Source organism: Myxocyprinus asiaticus, chromosome 29 (assembly GCF_019703515.2).
Source record: "Myxocyprinus asiaticus isolate MX2 ecotype Aquarium Trade chromosome 29, UBuf_Myxa_2, whole genome shotgun sequence".
Classification (NCBI taxonomy): domain Eukaryota; kingdom Metazoa; phylum Chordata; class Actinopteri; order Cypriniformes; family Catostomidae; genus Myxocyprinus; species Myxocyprinus asiaticus.
In genome coordinates, this window is record NC_059372.1 from 40,797,696 (window position 1) to 40,817,498 (window position 19,803).

Consider the following 19,803-nt stretch of genomic DNA (forward strand, 5'->3'; position numbering starts at 1 on the left):
AATCAGGATAGCTATAGCATATATTATATTTCAAGATTTTATTTTTTTATTTTTTTAGATTTTCTCCCATTTTCCCCCCAATTTGGCATGCCCAATTCCCGATGCGTTCTAAGTCCTCATGGTGGCGTGGTGACTCACCTCAATCCGGGTGGCGGAGGACGAATCTCAGTTGCCTCCGCGTCTGAGACAGTCAATCCGCGCATCTTATCACGTGGCTTGTTGAGCGTGTTACTGCAGAGACCTAGCACAAGTGGATGCTCACGCTATCCATGCACAACTCACCACTCGCCCCACCGAGAGCGAGAACCACATTATAGGGACCACGAGGAGGTTAACCCAACGTGACTCTACCCACCCTAGCATCCGGGCCAATTGGTTGCTTAGGAAGCTTGACTGGAGTCACTCAGCATGCACTGGATTCGAACTTCTGACTCCAGGTGTGTATTTCAAGGCTTTTAATAGACGATTGATACTATAGTGAATCGTTTCCTGCGATGTGCACACTCAGGTCTAGAAGAGCCGGAGGGGCGGCTTTATTTATTTATTTTTTCATATTCCTTTTTGCGGTAACGACACAGATATCCATGGAATGTCATTAAGATAGGTGTTACGATAGGGAGATGGGAGAGCCCTTTAAAATCTACTGGATAGAAGAAGGATATTCTTGGAACCTAGCTAAACTGCAACAACGTCTGACTCGCAAATCTCTCTCACACTCATTCGTTTCATTCTGCCTAAAAACAGCAGTACTCCGAGAATGTTTGGGCAAACATTCAGATAGAAATACCCTGAACAAACCTGTCTGGTTAGTTCCACTCGTGACAGCTCTACAAACAACATTCCAGAGGGCTTGAATTGTGAGCGTGACCCAGAACTCCAGCTGCCACAGTATTCCAGGGATTCGGGGGTGACCTGGCACGGTAGCAGCCTACACAAACACACTCTATTCCTGCTTAGAGCACCCAGCTTGGAAAAAATGCAATTCGCTGTGTTCATGTCTACTCTGACTGCATCAGTACACTGCCTGTAATCCTGTAATTCCTTTATGAAGGATCACCAGTGTATTGGGAATTAACTAAGAATGAATTGTGCCCGCTGATAGCGTTGTCTATTTACATGCACTTTCACCAATATATGTCTTGGGAAATCGGAGAAAGTGAGTGTGACATCATTTCGAACAAAATCTTGCCTAAAAAAAATATTTGTTTTTGAGTTTGTTGCGGTGGTTTGAAACAGCTTGCTAGTGAGAACTCTCATAAAATTTTTTTCATGATTTTATGTGCATTATTTTCACAAAATTCATCATAAAATATAATAACAGAGTGTAACTGGTGCATATTATAACCAGGTATAACTTGTTAGCATTAGCATTAGTTCCATGAATGCACACATTTTCTACTGCATATACGTATATGACTTTAAATAATCACTGAGTGGTTAAAACAGCTTCTTTTAATGATCTCATGTGGAGTCTTGTTACAGTTGTATCCTAAAATACAATAACATAGTGTAACCGGTGCATATTATGACCAGCATGTTAGCATTAGCACTATTGAATGCAGAATGTAAACAAGACAAATAACACATTTTCTACTGCATGTATGACTTTAAATCAGTCTTATATGCAGTGGTTAAAACAGCTTCTTTTAATGATCTCATGTGGATTCTTGAAGAAGTGAAGAAGTTCAGCAGTGAGATCTTTTCACTGTGTGTTGAAAGTAAAAGTTTGGTTTGACTTGTACCGTGAAATAACATTCAAAGACGAGATCCACGCAGTCCCTTTTTGTCACTGAATAATGTCTCCTTTAATACCCTTTCTGTTCTTTACAAAGAGTTGTTGATAAAGAAAAAAGAAACATTTTATTGTAATCACACATTGCCCGGTTGTGCTAAAGAAACGCATCCTCTCTCTTTGCGCTCACTGGCTGATGCCAGTAGTCTTAAAGAGACAGTACCGATTTAGCATGTGTTCTTCATATCAATGTAAATACTTGTAAATAGTAAAAATTATGCATGTAAACAATAAACATTTAACAATAATAATGTTTTCAATACAATATATGCAATTTAAAGACCTTTATTAAAGGAATACACTGAAATTGAAAATTTTATAAAAGCTAAAATGTGACCAATATGATTTTAAAATATTAATATTTTCTAATTGTACCTAGAAGGTAAGAAGTTTCCTTTATAAGTAATAGCATTAGCTAAGATAATTTTTTTCATATTAAGCAACATGGACACTATAACCGAAATATACCCATATGAATCGATATCTAAATCGAATCGAAATCAGTATGGAATTGAATCGAGAGCTGGTGAATCGTAATCGATTCGAATCGGGAAATCTGTATCAATACCCAGCCCTAGCAACCGGTGCGCACATGATCACATATAGTTTGCAGAATGTAAACATGACAAATTACACATTATCTATTGCATATACAGTATGTGTGTGTGTATATATATATATATATATATATATATATATATATATATATATATATATATATATATATATAGTATATATTATTTCAAATGATCACAGAGTGGTAAGAACAGTTTCTTTTACTGATCATGTGATCATAAACTGGATTGCTGTTAAACTGGATTGCTGGTGGTTGGTGAATAATGTGCAGGGTTTTGCCCTAAAATGCTACATGATTCAGTAGCACAACTGTTTAGTGAATATGTGTGATTTGACATTTGCTGCATCTATTTGTATTGCACATGTTGACATACTGTTTATCTCCTCTGTCTGTCTCTCTGTCTCAGGATCGGTCCAGGATGTACGACAGTCTGAACATGCACTCGCTGGAGAGTTCTCTGATTGACATTATGAGGGCGGAGCAGGACCCTTTGAAGGGTAAGATCCACTTCCTGTTCATTGCACTATTGTCATGGTAACAGCCTTTTAAGGCTTTTGAAGAGAGACTTCATGTACATTGAAGAAACAGAGATTTCACATTTTCTCATGACGTATACAAGATCAAAACCACATTTCTATAGATTCCATAGAAGATATATGTATATAGAGAGGGCTTTGTCGGACTTTCATGCTTTGTGATGGAGAGCTTCTAAAAGGAATAGTTTTGGTTCCAAATCTGATTAGATGAGCCGCTGAAGGCATTGTAAAAAAGCCAATATACGTGCACTTTTGCCACCGCACATTAGTTAAAATCCTAAATAATACACAAATGTGTCACCAGACTGATAAATCTGCTTATATTTGGCTATTTTGCTTTTTCACAATCCAATCAATTCTCTTAAGGTTATTTCTTCTTATTGAATTGTCAGATTAGAGAAGTTAAATCGGTTTCGAATGCTGTTTCGCATTGGTGTTTTTGGTACCCCATGTTGGGCATAGTGCTCAGCCTACTGTAGCTTATTGCTTTATTTAGACAATAAAGAACGTTCTGTACTGTCTACATTTGTGTAGAATGCCAGTGTAATGCCCAGTCTTTCAGACATAGCAGGGCAGAGCAGTAAGTGTTGGGTGTGGCACTGTGCTGCAGTCTCTCTCTCTCTCTCTCTCTCTCTCTCTCTCTCTCTCTCTCTCTCTCTCTCTCTCTCTCTCTCTCTCTCTCTCTCTCTCACCGGAGCTTCTTGCTTGGCCTGCTGGAGCAGATGGAGCAGACACATGGGGCAGCACTCACTGCAGAGTGAGGGTGAGAGAGAGGGGTGTGGGTATGGACTATATTTAGCTCATGACACATTCTGCCACTGTGTGTGTTACAGCTAAAGGACAGGAGAGGGTGAAAGATGGGATGTCATTGCACTTTTCATAGCCCCATCTTTTAAGTCAACATGAAATCAAAATTGACCCTATTTACTTTTTTAATACTTATTGTGCACAATTCCTTGGTGCATGTTGTTCTACAGAGAAAAATGTTTGTCTTGATCATCTTTGATCAAAATCTGATGTCATCAAGGCCACTCGGGCAGGGAAAAATTAGTTTAACCAGTTGCATCACAGTTCATTTTTCACGTTTCAGTCAATTCCAGATGGTTAAAATCTCTAGCCCCTTGTCTACATTATTTTCAACTTGGTCCCATAGAATCACGTTACTATGTCAACATTTTTGCAAAATTATTTTTACGTGACTCGTTGATTGCAGCATTTTCCTGGTGAAATGAATACTAGAGGCGCTACAACAACAGTTCCTTTTTCACTTTCAACACAAATCACGCGTAAAACAGAAGACTTTCAGTTCATAAACACTTTATTTTCCTCACACAATGCTATCTTATGACATCTAAACACTTTTACTGTAGCGTATGACTTATAAGACAATACATTTTAACATTTGCTACAAGGCCAGCAGCCATTTCCTTCGCAAGTTACTTGCAATTTTAAGGTTCAACCACAGATGTCGCTAGAGATGTTCTGAAGTGTATTGTGAAGCTTTAAATCATGATGGATAAAATCAAGTCCTGCCCTACATTCTTTTACATTGAATATCCTATTTCACTCAAAAATATATTACATTATGGAAGTTAAATGGTCACAAATTCTGATTCATGTTGACTTTAACAGGGGTTGGGGGGAAGGTAGCTATACAAAACCATCAAATTACGATCTAAATGTTTTACTAGTTTCAGAGTAGCTAAGCTACCTGTGCAGTTGATGTGCTTAGCATTTGTGACATGCCGTTACCGTAATGCTCTTATTTGAACAGTCTGTGGAAGATGTGCTGAGTAAACCACAAAAAACTTGCTAAGTAAACAACTGATTGGTTAATGGATCGTCACAAATGGTCGTGATAGCCCGCATCAAGGAACGTGCTGACTCTAGCCAAAGCAAAACACAGAAAACAACTCATCGCAGTTGAAATATTAAGCACAATGTATTAACAACACTCAGTCTTGCAATGTTATTATATGTGATCAAAAACAGTTGAAACAAAACAGTCATTTAGTTATGGGATAGACGTACAAGAGCTTGTGAAATCTGTGGACATTGTGGTGTCTCTAGGAGCATCCGCGTTTAATAATTGAACAACAGATGGTGTGTCTGTGTGTTAAGAGGACTTGGATGTATTACAGCTGATTCCACGTGTACCTTAAGACACTTAGACACTTTCTAAATGAATCCGTTAGACTAGCTTGTCATGGATTGGTTTAAATGTGTGCATTTTCCTTTCCCTTTTTTGTTTTGGTAGTTACTATTTTTATCGCAAGTATAACATTTTGGTGTGTAGCTCGTCCATCGCCATTTGTGCTATGAATATGAATGATACCTCAAATATGCTGCTTACTGAGGAGAGTGTGTTTTCACTTTTCAAAGTGATCTGATTGAATTATTTTAATTTTGCTGATGATAAAGCAGCCAAAAAATTGACTTACATTAAATGAGTGACCTGAGCTCTATCTAGAGACCAGAATATTATAGAGACTTGTGAGTGCGCTCTTTTAAATTAGGCTAGTATTTAGAGATCGACCAATATTGTTTTTTTGTTTTGTTTTTTACAACAGATTATTTTTATGTTTACTTCTGATCATCTATATGCAGAACTGATATTTTATAATTGTTGTTTTTATGTCTTTTTGTAAAATGGTAACTAAAAAACAACAGAAACATTAGCGTATTAATAAGTGTATAATATAAAGTGTATAATAATATGTGTGTATGTATGTAGACAGATATATATAGATATATTCTGCACATATCTGTGGTCCCAACTGTCATTTTTTCCCACACAATTTCCTGTCTGGTAAGTTTACACTTAAAAATATAGAGAGGTCTGGCAAACTTGCCGCAAATTAACCAATCATTGTCGCCAAAGGTTTGCTGCAGGTTCCCCACTATTGGTGAAGATCTGCAAACTTCTTGCAAATATTTGCGACGAATCGCAAGCTTATTTGCATGTGAAATAATGAGTGGGAAATTTGCAGCAAGTTTGACAGAACTCTAGATTTATTTATTTTATCACAGAGCTATTACACTGTTTTCCAGAGATGTGATTACGTGGATGATGAATAATGGTGAGAACTAAGTAAATGTAACAGTGTTTGTTAATACACTGCCTAGCCAAAAAAAGTTGCATACTCTAATATTTAAATGGACAACATTTAGCTTTGATTATGGCGCCTATTCATCGTGGCATTGTTTCGACAACCTTATGCAACGGCACAACATTTATTTCCATCCAGAGTTGCATTAATTTTTGGCCGAGATCTTGTATTGATGACGGGAGAGTCGAACCACTCTGTAAAGTCTTCTCCAGCACATCCCAAAGACTTCCAATGGGGTAAAGGTCAGTACTCTGTGATGGCCCATTCATGTGTGAAAATGATTCCTCATGCTCCCTGAACCACTCTTTCACAATTTGAGCCAGATGAATCTTGGCATTGTCATCCTGGAATCTGCCCGTGCCGTCAGGGAAGAAAAAATCCATTGATGGGATAACCTGGTCATTCAGTACATTCAGGTAGTCAGCTGATGTAATTTTATTGCCGCATAACGTTGCTGAGCCTGGTCCTAACCAATTGAAGCAACCCCAGATCATAACACTGCCTCCAGAGACTTGTACATTGGGCACTATGCATGACGGTGCATCGCTTCATGCACTTCCCTTCTTACTCTGACGCACCCATTGCTTTTGAATAGGGTAAATCTGGACTCATCAGACCACATGACCTTTTTCCATTGCTCCACAGTCCAAGCTCCCTAGCAAATTGAAGTTGTTTTTTCCAATTAGCCTCACTAACAAGTAGCTTTCTTGTGGCCACACAGCTGTTTAGTCCCAATCCTGTAAGTTCTCTTCGCATTGTGCATGTGGAAATGCTCTTACTTTGCTCTTACTTTCACTATTAAACATAGCCGTGAGTTCTACTGTCGATTTTTTATGATGTGACTTCAAGCGTTTCAGCTTGATCACAATCATTCAAGATTTCTTTCCAACCACATTTCTTCCGCAGAGCTGACGGTTCTCCACTATCCTTCCAGGTTTTAATAATGCGTTGGACAGTTCTTAACCCAATTCCATTGATTTCAGCAGTCTCCTTAGTTCTTCTTAATTCTTTGCTTGATGCAGGCCAATAATTTGCCCCTTCTGAAACACAGTAACATCTTTTCCACGACCACAGGATACAAGAAATGAGAAGCTACACACTGCATCAGTTTGGGTTAAAAGAATTGTTGCCAGCTGAAACATATTAATCACTGCAATAATGATCCAATCATAGGCTCTTAAGTATCTCTTATTTAAATCCAAATGGCAACTTTTTTTTTTTTTTGGCCAGGCAGTGTATAATGTCAGCAGTTATGCACAAATGTGGATTTTGTAAAAAGCTCTGATGGCATACGGCGACCAAATAAGTGTTCACATGTTTTCGTTACTGCGGTGTGTCATGTGACCGACCCTCGGACCCCTCACTCTATGCGTGCCATCTGTCACAGGGTAACAGGGTAACACCACAAAGCTAGTTCATCATGTTTAGAAAAATTCCTCAGGAGAGACAAGGGCTATGTTTCAAAACACAGTGAGCTGCCTAGTGAGCTTCACAGGCAGCTGCTTTCTAAGACAGTAGCCTAACTGAAATGGAACGGTAATAAGTGACCAATTTGGAACGCTTTACATAAGCAGCAACTTTGCTTCATTCAAATAGCACTCCTCATGTAGACTCAAAATCGATTTCAGCAGAGTTTGGTGTTAGCATGTGGCTACGCTAATGCCATGAAAATAAACAGCACACATAGATGGGTGTTTCTTCAACTTCGGGCACTTGAAAACATTTTTCACACTTTCACTCTTTTTGTTTATTTGTCTAATAACAAGGTCCAACAGTGGATGAACTGTACATGCATTACATGAGATTTGCATAATTTTTGCAATGTTTTTTTCTGATAGTCATAAAAATTCCCACCACAGTGTCATTTCAAGCACATCTAAAATTCTGTATTGCATATAATAGAATTCTGTGATGCTGATAGAAATGACATTTTTAATATTTTTGCAATGAAATGGCTGACTAGTTTGTCTTGCTAAGGCTAATTTTAGCTAACATTTTATGTATCTTAAATACACACACAGTTAAATAGTATTTTCACACTTTTAGAGTAGTTTGGCAAAATTAGCGTACAGCTTAATTGGACATGACACCCAATAAAAATATTCAGCTCACAAGTGATATTTACTTTGAATTTTCTTTCTTTTCTTCAAACATTACTTGTCTCATTTTTCATCTCAAGCATGCTCTTCATTGACACTTTTGTCCAGGTGGTGAACAAGTACACTAACTTTTGAAATAAAATGTATTAGGGGCAAAATTGTTTGATGTGGTGGAAATGAAACTCTAAAAAAAATTATAGAAATTATTTTCACACAATAAATATTGAAATGTTTTATGTTTATTTCACATTTTATTAAATGATCATAGTAGTTTCAAACATGTAATAATTTGTATTTTTAAAATGGATTTTTATAGTTCAATATTGAGTTTGGCACAGGAATAAAAGCTAAAAAAGGTAAAAGCTGCACATAAAAGGCATTTGAAAAGTACCAAAAATAAAATATGAAGGCCTGGTAAAAAGTTTCCAACTTGGTTTTAATGTGACCTTCATATAACAAAAAGAAAAAAGTTCAAATCTCTGTGCAAATATACCCCAGGAACATGAAAGTGCCCAAAATTGAAGAATTATCCAAATATTGCTTCTCTTCAAAGAATGCATACGATGCTGCCTTAGAATTTGGCCAAAACAAGGTATAAGGCAGTATAATCATGCTTTTGAAGAGACTTTTGTGTCTGAAGCGTGCCTATGATGCCCTAAAATGATGCCTACATAGGCAGCTTTCTAGGGTTTGGAACACAGCAAAGAACTCTGAGTAAGGAACTGGAGGATCAGGTATAGCTATGGCTCATGTTTCATACTGCTTTCTCTCTTCTCTCTCTCTCCCCCTCTCTCTCTGTCTGTCTGGTGTTCAGGCCGTGTGGGATGTCCCCACCCAGGTATTGACGGCCTACTCATGCTCAATGGTAATTATGACAGTGAGCTTCAGTCTTTCTGTTTCTTTTCTGTTCTTAAAGGAATTGTTCACCAAACATGAAAATTCTTTCGCCTTCATTGATCTAAAGATTTTTTTTTCCATATGACAGTGAATATTGGTTGTCAAGCCCCCCCCCCAAAAAAAACTCCATAAATGTTTCATATAAATAGTCCATTCGACTTATGCACTATATTCAAGGTCTTCTGAATTCATACAACAGCTTGAGGTGTGAGGTCATTCTAATCTGCCATGCCATAGCGCTTAAAATCTTATATGCGCTTCCATGTATTCAAACTGGCCTGCTTCATTTCATTAGACACACAAAAGACAATGGTATTTGGTGTCAATGATGTCAAGCCTGCAGTGACGGATTTAAAGGTGGCATATTTTAATTGAATACAAGTGTGAATGAGATTTGAGAGCTGCTGTGAAAGTTAGATTATGTCTGAAAACGACTTCAATTTGTAACTGATTTTTTCAAACTATGTTATTGTATGACTTTGTAAGACATGCATGTGACTGGGAAATCAAAATGAAGATAGGCCACCTGAAATCGGTTTATATACATTTCTAGTGATGTTGTACATAAAGAGAAACACCTTACACTTTAATAAAAATCAAATTACTGCTCAGTCACACTTTGGTAAAAACATTGAAGGTTGCTTGTAATGAGACCACAAAAGTTTATTTTAGAGAAGGTCTTTAGAAGATATTATACACAAATACTCATTAGCTCAACACCACTTGGTGCACTGTGTCATTTCTTTATGTATGGCTTTGTATACTAGTGATAGACTGACCAGAATCAACCAGGGCTGCATTTCCCAAAAGCACTGCAAGCTTAAGCTGATCATAGAGACCATTGGCGTCAATGGTTTCTATGACTTACTTAGGCATACGATGCTGATCAGCAAATATATTTGCCATTTTGAGATCGCATTGACTGAAAACTGAGCCTGCTTTGCCAGTTCTTTTTCTTGTAAAAGTTCCAACATCTACTAACAGCCTTGTCAATAAATAATGTAAATTTTCTATTTTTAAAATGGGAATTTTAGTTAATAATGTGTACTAACATAAATGATAACTTGCTGTAAACTTGAAAAATTGTTATTGAATATTTTAGCTATGACAAATAAAATATCTTGGCTATTTATGATGGATGAAATCATGGAAATGGAATTTCAATATTTTTAAGGCTAGTTCACATTAGCCTAACAAACACCAACAAGTACTGAGTTGTTGGGTTGTGTTGGATCAATTTGTTAACCCTGTTGGTGTTTGTTGGGCCAGTGTGAAAATGGCAGTTATGTCAGAGACTAATAAGCAGAGACGGGCCACTTCTATTAAAATGTATGGGAGAAATTGGGACGCCCAATGGTCAATGGATGTAGAAAGGAAATCCCGCCTCACAGGTAAAAGTAACTTTTTAGGTACAGACATCTCCTGTCAATCAACTCGAGAATGTGCATGCACATTAGATATACAAGCGGGGAAAATTGCAGGTTTTTTTTAGCGTAATCTGTGGTAAAGAAGCACAATTTATGATTCCAGTGTTGTCAGATTTTATTGCTGATTTGAAATATGTTCTTTGATCTTAATCTTGACCAACCATTTTGAAGATGTATGATTTGCCCCATTCAAATAGATAGGAGATGCCCTTTCATGACTGGAAAGCTTCCCGAGAGAGTTCCAAAGATGGCCGCCAGTGGACTCACTTGCTAGAAAGACTTTGGTTATGTTTCCCAATATTCTAAACCCAACAGCCAACTTTAGAATGTTTGAATGTTTCCGTTTGTTATGGAAGTTTGAACTACCCTCAAAAATGTTCCATTAAAAATGTTCAATATTTTCCATCTGAAATTCCATTATGATCTCATCCATTTAAAACTCAAATGCCTTTGATTTCTAGTCATTACTTCAAAACTCTCAGCTATTTTTCAGTTGCATCTGACATATGACAGTTGCATCTGACTTAAAGTAATCCTGGGCTGACCATTCAGCTTGCTGTGTTCAGACAGAGCGTCTGCCAAGAGGGCTTGGTCCATTTTTAGCCTGCATGCCTGAATTCTCGCTTGTTGGCTGGGCTGAGATTCATTTCGCTGGGTTTAGTTGACAGTCATGCATTGCACACTTGTGATACTTTCAGCAACAGCTGCTGTTTTTATTTTTTTTATTTTCTGGAGAAACAGATCCTAACAGTTTGCATCCTTTATTTGTTTCATTCTTGTGTATTTAGTCAGAATCAGAATAAGAACACACTTGCCATTGCAAAAATAAGCTTTGTTTTGTGTGCTCTGTCTCTTTAATAAGTGGTAAGCATCACTATTTGTTCATATTTAGGTTTAAAGGTTTGAACAAACCCCTTATCCTTTGTAATAAATTTCACCCATCGTGCACCATTTGTGCTACGAGCATGATACTTTAAATCATGTGGCTTGTTGAAGAGGGGTGTGCTATTACTTTTCCAAATAATGTTTGCCTGGTGGGAAATAAATCAGGTCCAAAAATTGATGCTGAAAGAGGGGCACAAGTCATGTCTAGATACCAGAATATCATAGAGACTTGGGGGTGGGCTCTTAACAACCACCTAGCAACCACTCAGAACACACTAGCAATGCCCTATCAACTGGATAGCTATAAAAGCACAAAACCTAGCATTAAGTAGTTGTATTTAAACTCTCACATCAAACAATAGAAATAACAAGTTGGCCATCATCTTATGTGGTGTTTAACTGGGTTGTGGAGCTAGTTTGGGTCACATGAGTGAGAAGGACATTCTCAAGGACCATATTCCAAGAGTATTCCTTGACATTGAAAAGTGTGCTGTGAGTCATGTGATTATTGGGAATGACGCGTGGGGAGTTTTTGTTTACATGACTAAAATCTTCATATGAGTGCAACCTCATATTGTACCTTCAACCTGCTAAAAAATAAAACAGGCTGTTGAATGCTTGTTAGTGCTGGTTTGGTGCTGAACTAGTTGCTGTTTACCAGGAAATATTAGCTGGTTATGCTGGTTGACCAGCACAGTCTTTCTGATGAAGCTGGTTTACTAATGTGGACCAATGTTGACCAAACTGGGAACCAGCCGACCCAGTAAGCATGCGTGCATCAACAAGACCAAGCCATATTTGTGTATTAACTGGGGTTGTCACGCTACCAAAATTTTGTCGATTTCAGTACCAGTGATCAGGATTCTCGACTAATATGCTGTTGGACACATTTACTTTAAAACAATGTCATGTAACCTTCAAGCATTTCTCAAATCAGTAAACATTGCTTCACGTTTTTTCAGGTAATTATTTACGTAAACACTCATTAGTAAAGCAGAGAAACAAATTACAAGCAACCGAACAAGATAAAATTTAAAATCTCCATCTTTCTGTTTTCCAACATGATCACACTGAAAATGAAAATTTTCACCTCTGAATGTTATTGTACCCTGAAATCGACCTTAATCTTGCAAATTACTGAAAAACCCCCCCCCCCCCCCCCATCAGACATTTCTGCATCAATTAAACCACTATCGCATTTCCCTCTAGCGCTGCTGATAGGATGTTGGGAACCAGGAATTAATCACGTTCACATAAACAATGGGTGTTTCTCAGTTCTAAAATTGCAGAGAACAGACTTGCATTCTTATAAAGACCAGTCTTGCCAAGCTACCTTGTAAGAACGAACTCGGAAGGACAGGAGGACATAGAATGCATCTATTGCGAGCATCTGTTGCTGCTATCTTCCTCTTGGGCAGGTGCCCATCCCAGAACACTTGTAGTATGTAAAAGAAAACTACTGGTATTATCACACCAGTAACAGCATTATTATCATCACACTAGTGATTTTTTGCAGGACTAGTGACATGTTAAAAGAATGAAGTCTGATAACACTCGTTTCCTCCATGCGTTTATTAAAATGATGCCCAACAATACAACAAATGTTGGCGGAGGGTGGTGGCTCGTGACTTTTGCGAGTTTACGGGAAACTCTTAAGGGAAAACACAATGATAAATGTCCTTAGTTGGACACTTCAAATGGGACGTCAAATGGGTTCTTGCTCATAAGCAGAACTCTTCTACATAGGGGAGCCTACAAGCTTAGCCTAAAATAGCATAACGCGGCAGTCCCATAGACATTCTGTGGGCAGTATACTGGCGAGGAGACAAGATGCCATTTTTTTTTAATTGATGTCTCTGGAGGAAATGCTTCATTACACTCAATAAACTGCTTTTGTTAGAAAACAGCTCATCATTTAACAAACTGACCTCCTGTCCGCCAGTCTTCAACATGTTTTACACTAAACAATCCTTTTGGAATGAACTATGTGGAGTTTACTATGATAAAAATACGAAAAAGTTTTGTAAGAGAAGTCATGACAAACGGTCTTAACTTTTGTAAATATGCTAGTTGACTGTTACGGACTCTCCTATCTTAAAAATGTGGAGGTTGTTATCTCAGTAAATAATAGAATCTCTGCCACAAGTCACAATCAAATGCATCCCCTATATTCGGCCTGATCAAGAACACATCCGGATAAATTTATGCATTCTTGGTACTTGCGTTCTTGAGTACTGGAATTTAACTTTGGCAGTGGATGATGACGTGATGAACTAGAATTTAAGAACACATAGCACATTGAGAAACACCCAATGGTAAAGGCGATTCGGATGTTGCATTTTCACTCTAAAATAAACATTTTACTCCACTGACGGTTAGGTTTAGATTTTAAACTCGCTTTTGGCGCCACTTTGTGGACATTTCACCTCAAAAACACTTCCAACTTCGGCCACTGGGGGCAGAGCTTCAATTTTGGGAAGCACAGACGATTTACAGCAGAAGAACTTTTGAACTCTCGCTGAATTCACATTCTTCAGTCTGTGTTCTCTGTGGAGATCACCATAATGTAGTAATACACTCAAACACATATTTTCTTTGTAGCTGGCTGGATTGTTGTTCTAACATCCAACAGGTAATGTTTTAGTGACACGTTGTAGATGCTCCAAAAACATTAGATTGTCCAGAAGGATTCTGAATATCCAACGCAATGTACGTGTGTTCTTAGCATTCAGACCATCCCATGGTGACCAGCTATACTGAATATTTCAGCAGGGCAGGAACAACAGCATAAATAAATATTTATCCATGTTTATATTATAAGAAGTAAAGGTAAAGCGTTCAGTCGTTTTTTTCAAAGATTTCTGTATTGTTTTTGTTCACATGCAGCCAGGAGCTATGGGAGACGACGAGGTAAATTTCACTTTATTTGTACAGCTATCTGTTGGCATGGAAATATTCTATGCATATGTGTACAGTGTGTGTATGTATGCTTACTCAAAAGCTATGTGGCATTTCTCTGTGAAAATACTGACCAGTAGAAACCATTTTATCAGTTTAATAGAACATAATGAAGTCTGTTTTTAAGGCTTACAAATGTGAGCAACTGTGATGATGAAAACAGATGTGCATGATGATCCGATCACAAGTGGACAGCTCTTGATACAGGTGTGAACGGGGTCCAAAATATGTTGTGATCTTATCACTCAAACCACAATCTGAGGTTTTTAGAAATGCCTGTGACTACCTCACATCTTCAGTCATCACAACATTAGAGACACTCCTCTCGATGAAATTCAATCATAAGTGATCACAGGAGACGCATCTGTGATGCATGTTACTACCAGGTGTAAATGTGGCTTGTGTATGCGACCTCACCTATTATTCATTTTTCGACAGGACGCTCCTCCCTTTTCCCCATTGATGATGGTCTCCTTGACGACGGCCATGGCAACCAGGGTGTCCCAGGAGTGTTGGGGTCCCCTCACTGTTACCCCCATCAGAACGGGGAACGCATCGAGAGGTTTTCCCGCAAAGTGTTTGTGGGCGGTCTACCCCCAGACATTGATGAAGGTACATTTGAGAGAGTGTTAAAGGGACAGTTCACCCAAAAATGAAAATTCTCTCGTCATTTACTCACCCTCAGGCCATCCCAGATGTGTATGACTTTCTGTCTTCTGCTTAACACAAATGAAGATTTTTAGAAGAATATCTCAACTCTCTAGGCCCATACAATGCAAGTGAATGGTGGCCAGAACTTTGAAGCTCAAAAAAGCATAAAAGTAATCCATACAACTCCAGTGTTTAAATCCATATCTTCAGAAGCGATATGATTGGTGAGGATGAGAGAACAGATCCATTTTCACTATAAATCTCCACTTTCACTTCCACTTTTATTTTTGGCGTTTCACATTCTTTGTGCATATTGCCACCTACTGGGCAGGGAGGAGAATTTATAGTAAAAAAAAAGGACTTGTTGATCTGTTTCTCACACACCTATTATATCGCTTCTAAAGATTTGGATTTAACCACTCGAGTCGTGTGGATTACTTTTATGCTGCCATTATGTGCTTTTTGGACCTTCAATTTTCTGGCCACCATTCACTTGCATTGTACTGACCTACAGAGTTGAGATATTCTCCTAAAAATCTTTGTGTTCTGCAGAAGAAAGAAAGTCATACACATCTGGGGTGAGCATGAGTTAATGATGAGAGAACTATTCCTTTAAACATTTCAAAACAACTTGTCGTTATAGGTAATTTTACTCCCATAGGAAAGAAAAATCGCTAATGGGATTGCATTAATGTCTCTTGCTTCTACTAGACAGCAATGAGCTTAAATAGAGAACAAATGGAGACTTTTACTTTAGTGTCCTGCTTTCTCATTAGAAAAATATGTGTAATGTCTCACGATTCTACTGTAGAAATCTCAATAATGTGTTCAGATTTGCCAAGATACCAAAGTCTGCAATCAAAAGTCAGAGATCTCAATATGAGCTCAAACATTTCTCATCAAATTCTTCCAAGACCAATTATCTGTGCAATACTATCCAAATTATTTTGATAACTTTTACTGTATGCCAACAATTGACCAGTTTTTGTATTATTTTCTAATTTCTCTAAAGTAATTTTAGAAGAAACATCTGAAACCAAATCTATACTTACATGAAATATAACAGATAATTTATTTACGTCTACTGAGCTATGAATTAGCAACCTCTGAGCATTTCCCTTTGGGTTATGATTAGGGCTGTCAATCGATTAAAATTTGAAATCGAATTAATTACATGGTGTGACGATTAATTAATCAAATTAATTGCAATTAATCGCATATATAAATATTGACTAAGAAAGCTCCTCAAATAACAATAATTCAATATATAATGATTAAGTAATTCTAAACATTTATATTTAAATAATTACAAATAATACATATACTGCGCCGACCCACCGAGGAATGGACTCTACAAGATGATGTTTAGGTGGGTGACACGTGTCAAATTTACGTCCACATGAATGGCTGGACCCAGGGTTTCCCAGCAGAACATTGCCCAGAGCATCACACTCCCTCCACCGGCTTGTCGTCTTCCCACAGTGCATCCTGGTGCCATCACTTCCCCAGGTGAACGGCGCACACATACACGGGTGTCCACGGTATTCATGACACGGTTTCCTCATGTAAAGGAAAAGGGGACTCATCAGACCAGGTGACCTTCTTCCACTGCTCCAAGCTCCAGTTTCGACGCTCGCGTGCCCATTGCAGGCACTTTTGATGGTGGACAGGGTTCATCATGGGCATTCTGACTGGTCTTTGTCCCTCCTCGGACCACTGTTGATAGGTACTCACCACTGCTGAACGGGAACACCCCACAAGCCTTGCCATTTCAGAGATGCTCTGACCCAGTCATCTGACCATAACAGTTTGGCCCATGTCAAAGTCGCTCAGGTCTTTACTCCTGCCCATTTCTCCTGCATTCAACACACTGACTACGAGAACTGATTGTTCGCTTATCATCTAATCTACCCAGACCTTGGCATGTGGCCTTGTTAGGAGATGATCAATGTTATTTGCTTCACCTCTGAGCGTTCATAATGTTTTGGCTCATCAGTGTATATATTTTGGAGCATCTCACTTTGGTTGCATTGTCATAAACATACCATTTTTAGGTCGCTACCTCAAGTTAAACGTAGTTTAATATTTAGAAAAACACGTCTTGAGATCCCTAAATTCAGATTTGTGCTCCATCAAGCTGTGTTTTTAACGCAAGAACGCGTCCTTGTGTTGTGATGTCTTCTGAAGGGTTGGTTTGTTCTCTGTATAAGCTGCACATTGCCTATACAGCTGAAGTTTTGCTTGCTGCCCCCTGGAGAAAACAGGTGGTACTTCAAGTTTGAATTGCTCAGGAATCTTCCTTATTACGGTCCAAGAACAAGATTAATTGCGTTAAATTTTTTTACACATTATTTTGTATATAATTAATCGCACTGAATTAACACGTTAAATCCAAAGCCCTAGTTGTGATATGAGACTGTAAAGGATCCAAAATGTTGCTAATCTGTTTCAATCTTGTGCTGATGCCACTGAAATCCTTCTGCCATCACCTGGAGGCCAGTTACTTGATAACAGCACAGAGACCTAAAACCTAAAACCTCAACTGAGTGAAAATCTGCAACAAGATAGTCATGCAGAGGGACTGCTTTGTGATCAGGGTCTGGCTGCACCGATGGTGCCATATTTTTAATTGTGAAGTCTTCCGTACTAATGCTGATTAAAATCAGTATGTTTCCTGTATGAAAGAGTATCTGCAGCAGTTCCTGCAACTTTCTCTGTCTGACTTTTACTGTTTGTCTTTCTCATAGATGAAATCACAAGCAGTTTCCGGCGCTTTGGTCACCTGGTTGTTGATTGGCCACACAAAGCTGAGAGCAAGTCTTACTTTCCTCCTAAAGGTACTTCTAGAAAGGTCACCACGATTACAGTATTATAAATATAAAGCACTATAAATGTTTCTGTACATTATATAGCATCAGACAAACCTTCATTATATATTCAGTAAAGGATCTACAATTAAATGCCACCGGAAGTGACAAAAATGCTACCAAAATTCTAAATGTGGTATAGATTGAAATAGAAATAGAAATTACATATAAGTGTTGCCTTAATTTTATTCATTTCAGTACATCATCCTGTCCTTTTATGCATCCAGTCAGAAAACATCCTATGTGTTACACAAAGCTCTGGTTGTCATGGTTACAGCTTTCCATCCTCATGCTGATTGACTGTGTTGTGAACTCTTTTGTCTAGGTTACGCCTTCCTCCTGTTTCAAGAGGAGAGCTCGGTTCAGGCCCTGATTGAAGCCTGTTTGGAGGAGGACTGCAAACTCTACCTGTGTGTGTCCAGCCCCACCATCAAAGACAAGCCTGTGAGTCCACATACAAACACATTAAAGGAACAGTTCACCCAAAAATGTAAATTCATTTACTCATGGTCATATCGGTTCCAAAGTTTTCAAGAATATCCTGGCCCCTGGTATAATAAAACTGAATGGGGACAGTGGCTGTCAAGCTTCAAAATTACAATGTCTAATGGTATGTTTGATTTGAGAGTTACAGCGGACACAAACATATTTGCAATTCAACACAAAAGAAACAGCAAGTGGGTGTTTCTCTCGAAACTTTGTAAAGAAAATGTCCTGGTCATATTTGACTCCAAAATTAAAAGAAACAAATAAGAAATTATATTTTGCATATAGAAAATGAAGCCTATTTTTAGGGCCATTAAGATTTTTTTACATTATAATATTATTTTCATGACTGTTACGCACATTTTACTCCCCAATTCTCAGTACTGCAATGCGAAAAAAAGGTGGTCATTATAATGTTCTTGTTACTACAATGAAGAAAAAAAATATTATTTCAATTGTAAAGTATTTTATGCATCATAATAGTACTACATTGTTACTGCCAAAAAAGCATTGTACAACAGCATCTTTTTTTTTTACTTTATTGTTTTTTATTATTATAACTATCTTAATAGTCTTAAATGTAGGCTTAATTTCCTTAATGCAAAAGATAATATCAAAAAAAATAAATAAATAAAAAATAAATATATATATATATATATATATATATATATATATATATATATATATATATATATATATACACTGTATATACATATATTATTTGTATTGATTGGGGGTTACATTTTCTTGACAGATTTCATGAGAATCACCCGAATGCGTGTTTTACACTGCATCAAAATTGCCATTCTGATGTGCATATCATCTGGCATAAAATGTCTGTGCAAGTAATCTATTAAGTCAGAAATTTCTAAAAGGGATAGTTCACCCAAAAATGAAAATTCTCTCATCATTTACTCACCCTCATGCCATCCCAGATGTGTATGACTTTCTTTCTGCTGCTGAACACAAATTAAGATTTTTAGAAGAATATTTCAGCTCTGTATGTACATACAATGCAAGTGAATGGTGACCAGAAATTTGAAGCTCCAAAAATTACATAAAGGAAACATAAAAGTAATCCATATGACTCCAGTGGTTAAATCTATATCTTCAGAAGCGATATGATAGGTGTGGGTGAGAAATAGCTAAAAAATGTAGGTCCTTTTTTTTATTTATTTTTTTACTATAAATCTCCACTTTTACTTTCACTTTTACATCTGAAAGTCACTCGTGGTTCCTGTTTAGTCTCACTTTCACATCTGAAAGTGAAAGTGGATATTGATAGTAAAAAAGGACATACATTTTAAACTGTTTCTCATCCACACTTATCATATTGCTTCTGAAGAGATAGATTTAACCCCTATGGATTACTTTTATGCTGCCTTAATGTGTGTTTTTTTTTTTTTTTAGCTTCAAAGTTCTGGTCACCATTCACTTGCATTTTATGGACCTACAGAGCTAAGATATTCTTCTAAAAATCTTAATTTGTGTTCTGCAGAAAATAGAAAGTCATACACA

General features: G+C 37.5%; 1 protein-coding gene across 3 annotated transcripts in view; it reads left to right on the forward strand.

Moving 5' to 3' along the window:
- Window positions 1-19,803, forward strand: part of LOC127420019 (cytoplasmic polyadenylation element-binding protein 2-like) — a 45,221-nt gene that overhangs the window by 17,644 nt on the left and 7,774 nt on the right. Inside the window, exons 3-8 of one of the 3 annotated variants that reach the window (XM_051661926.1) lie at window positions 2,776-2,866; window positions 8,929-8,979; window positions 14,210-14,233; window positions 14,720-14,893; window positions 17,680-17,769; window positions 18,125-18,243. In XM_051661926.1, coding sequence (XP_051517886.1) covers window positions 2,776-2,866; window positions 8,929-8,979; window positions 14,210-14,233; window positions 14,720-14,893; window positions 17,680-17,769; window positions 18,125-18,243 — 549 coding nt within the window. The remainder of the gene's footprint in view (window positions 1-2,775; window positions 2,867-8,928; window positions 8,980-14,209; window positions 14,234-14,719; window positions 14,894-17,679; window positions 17,770-18,124; window positions 18,244-19,803) is intronic. The other 2 variants (XM_051661927.1, XM_051661928.1) reach the window with 2 other exon arrangements.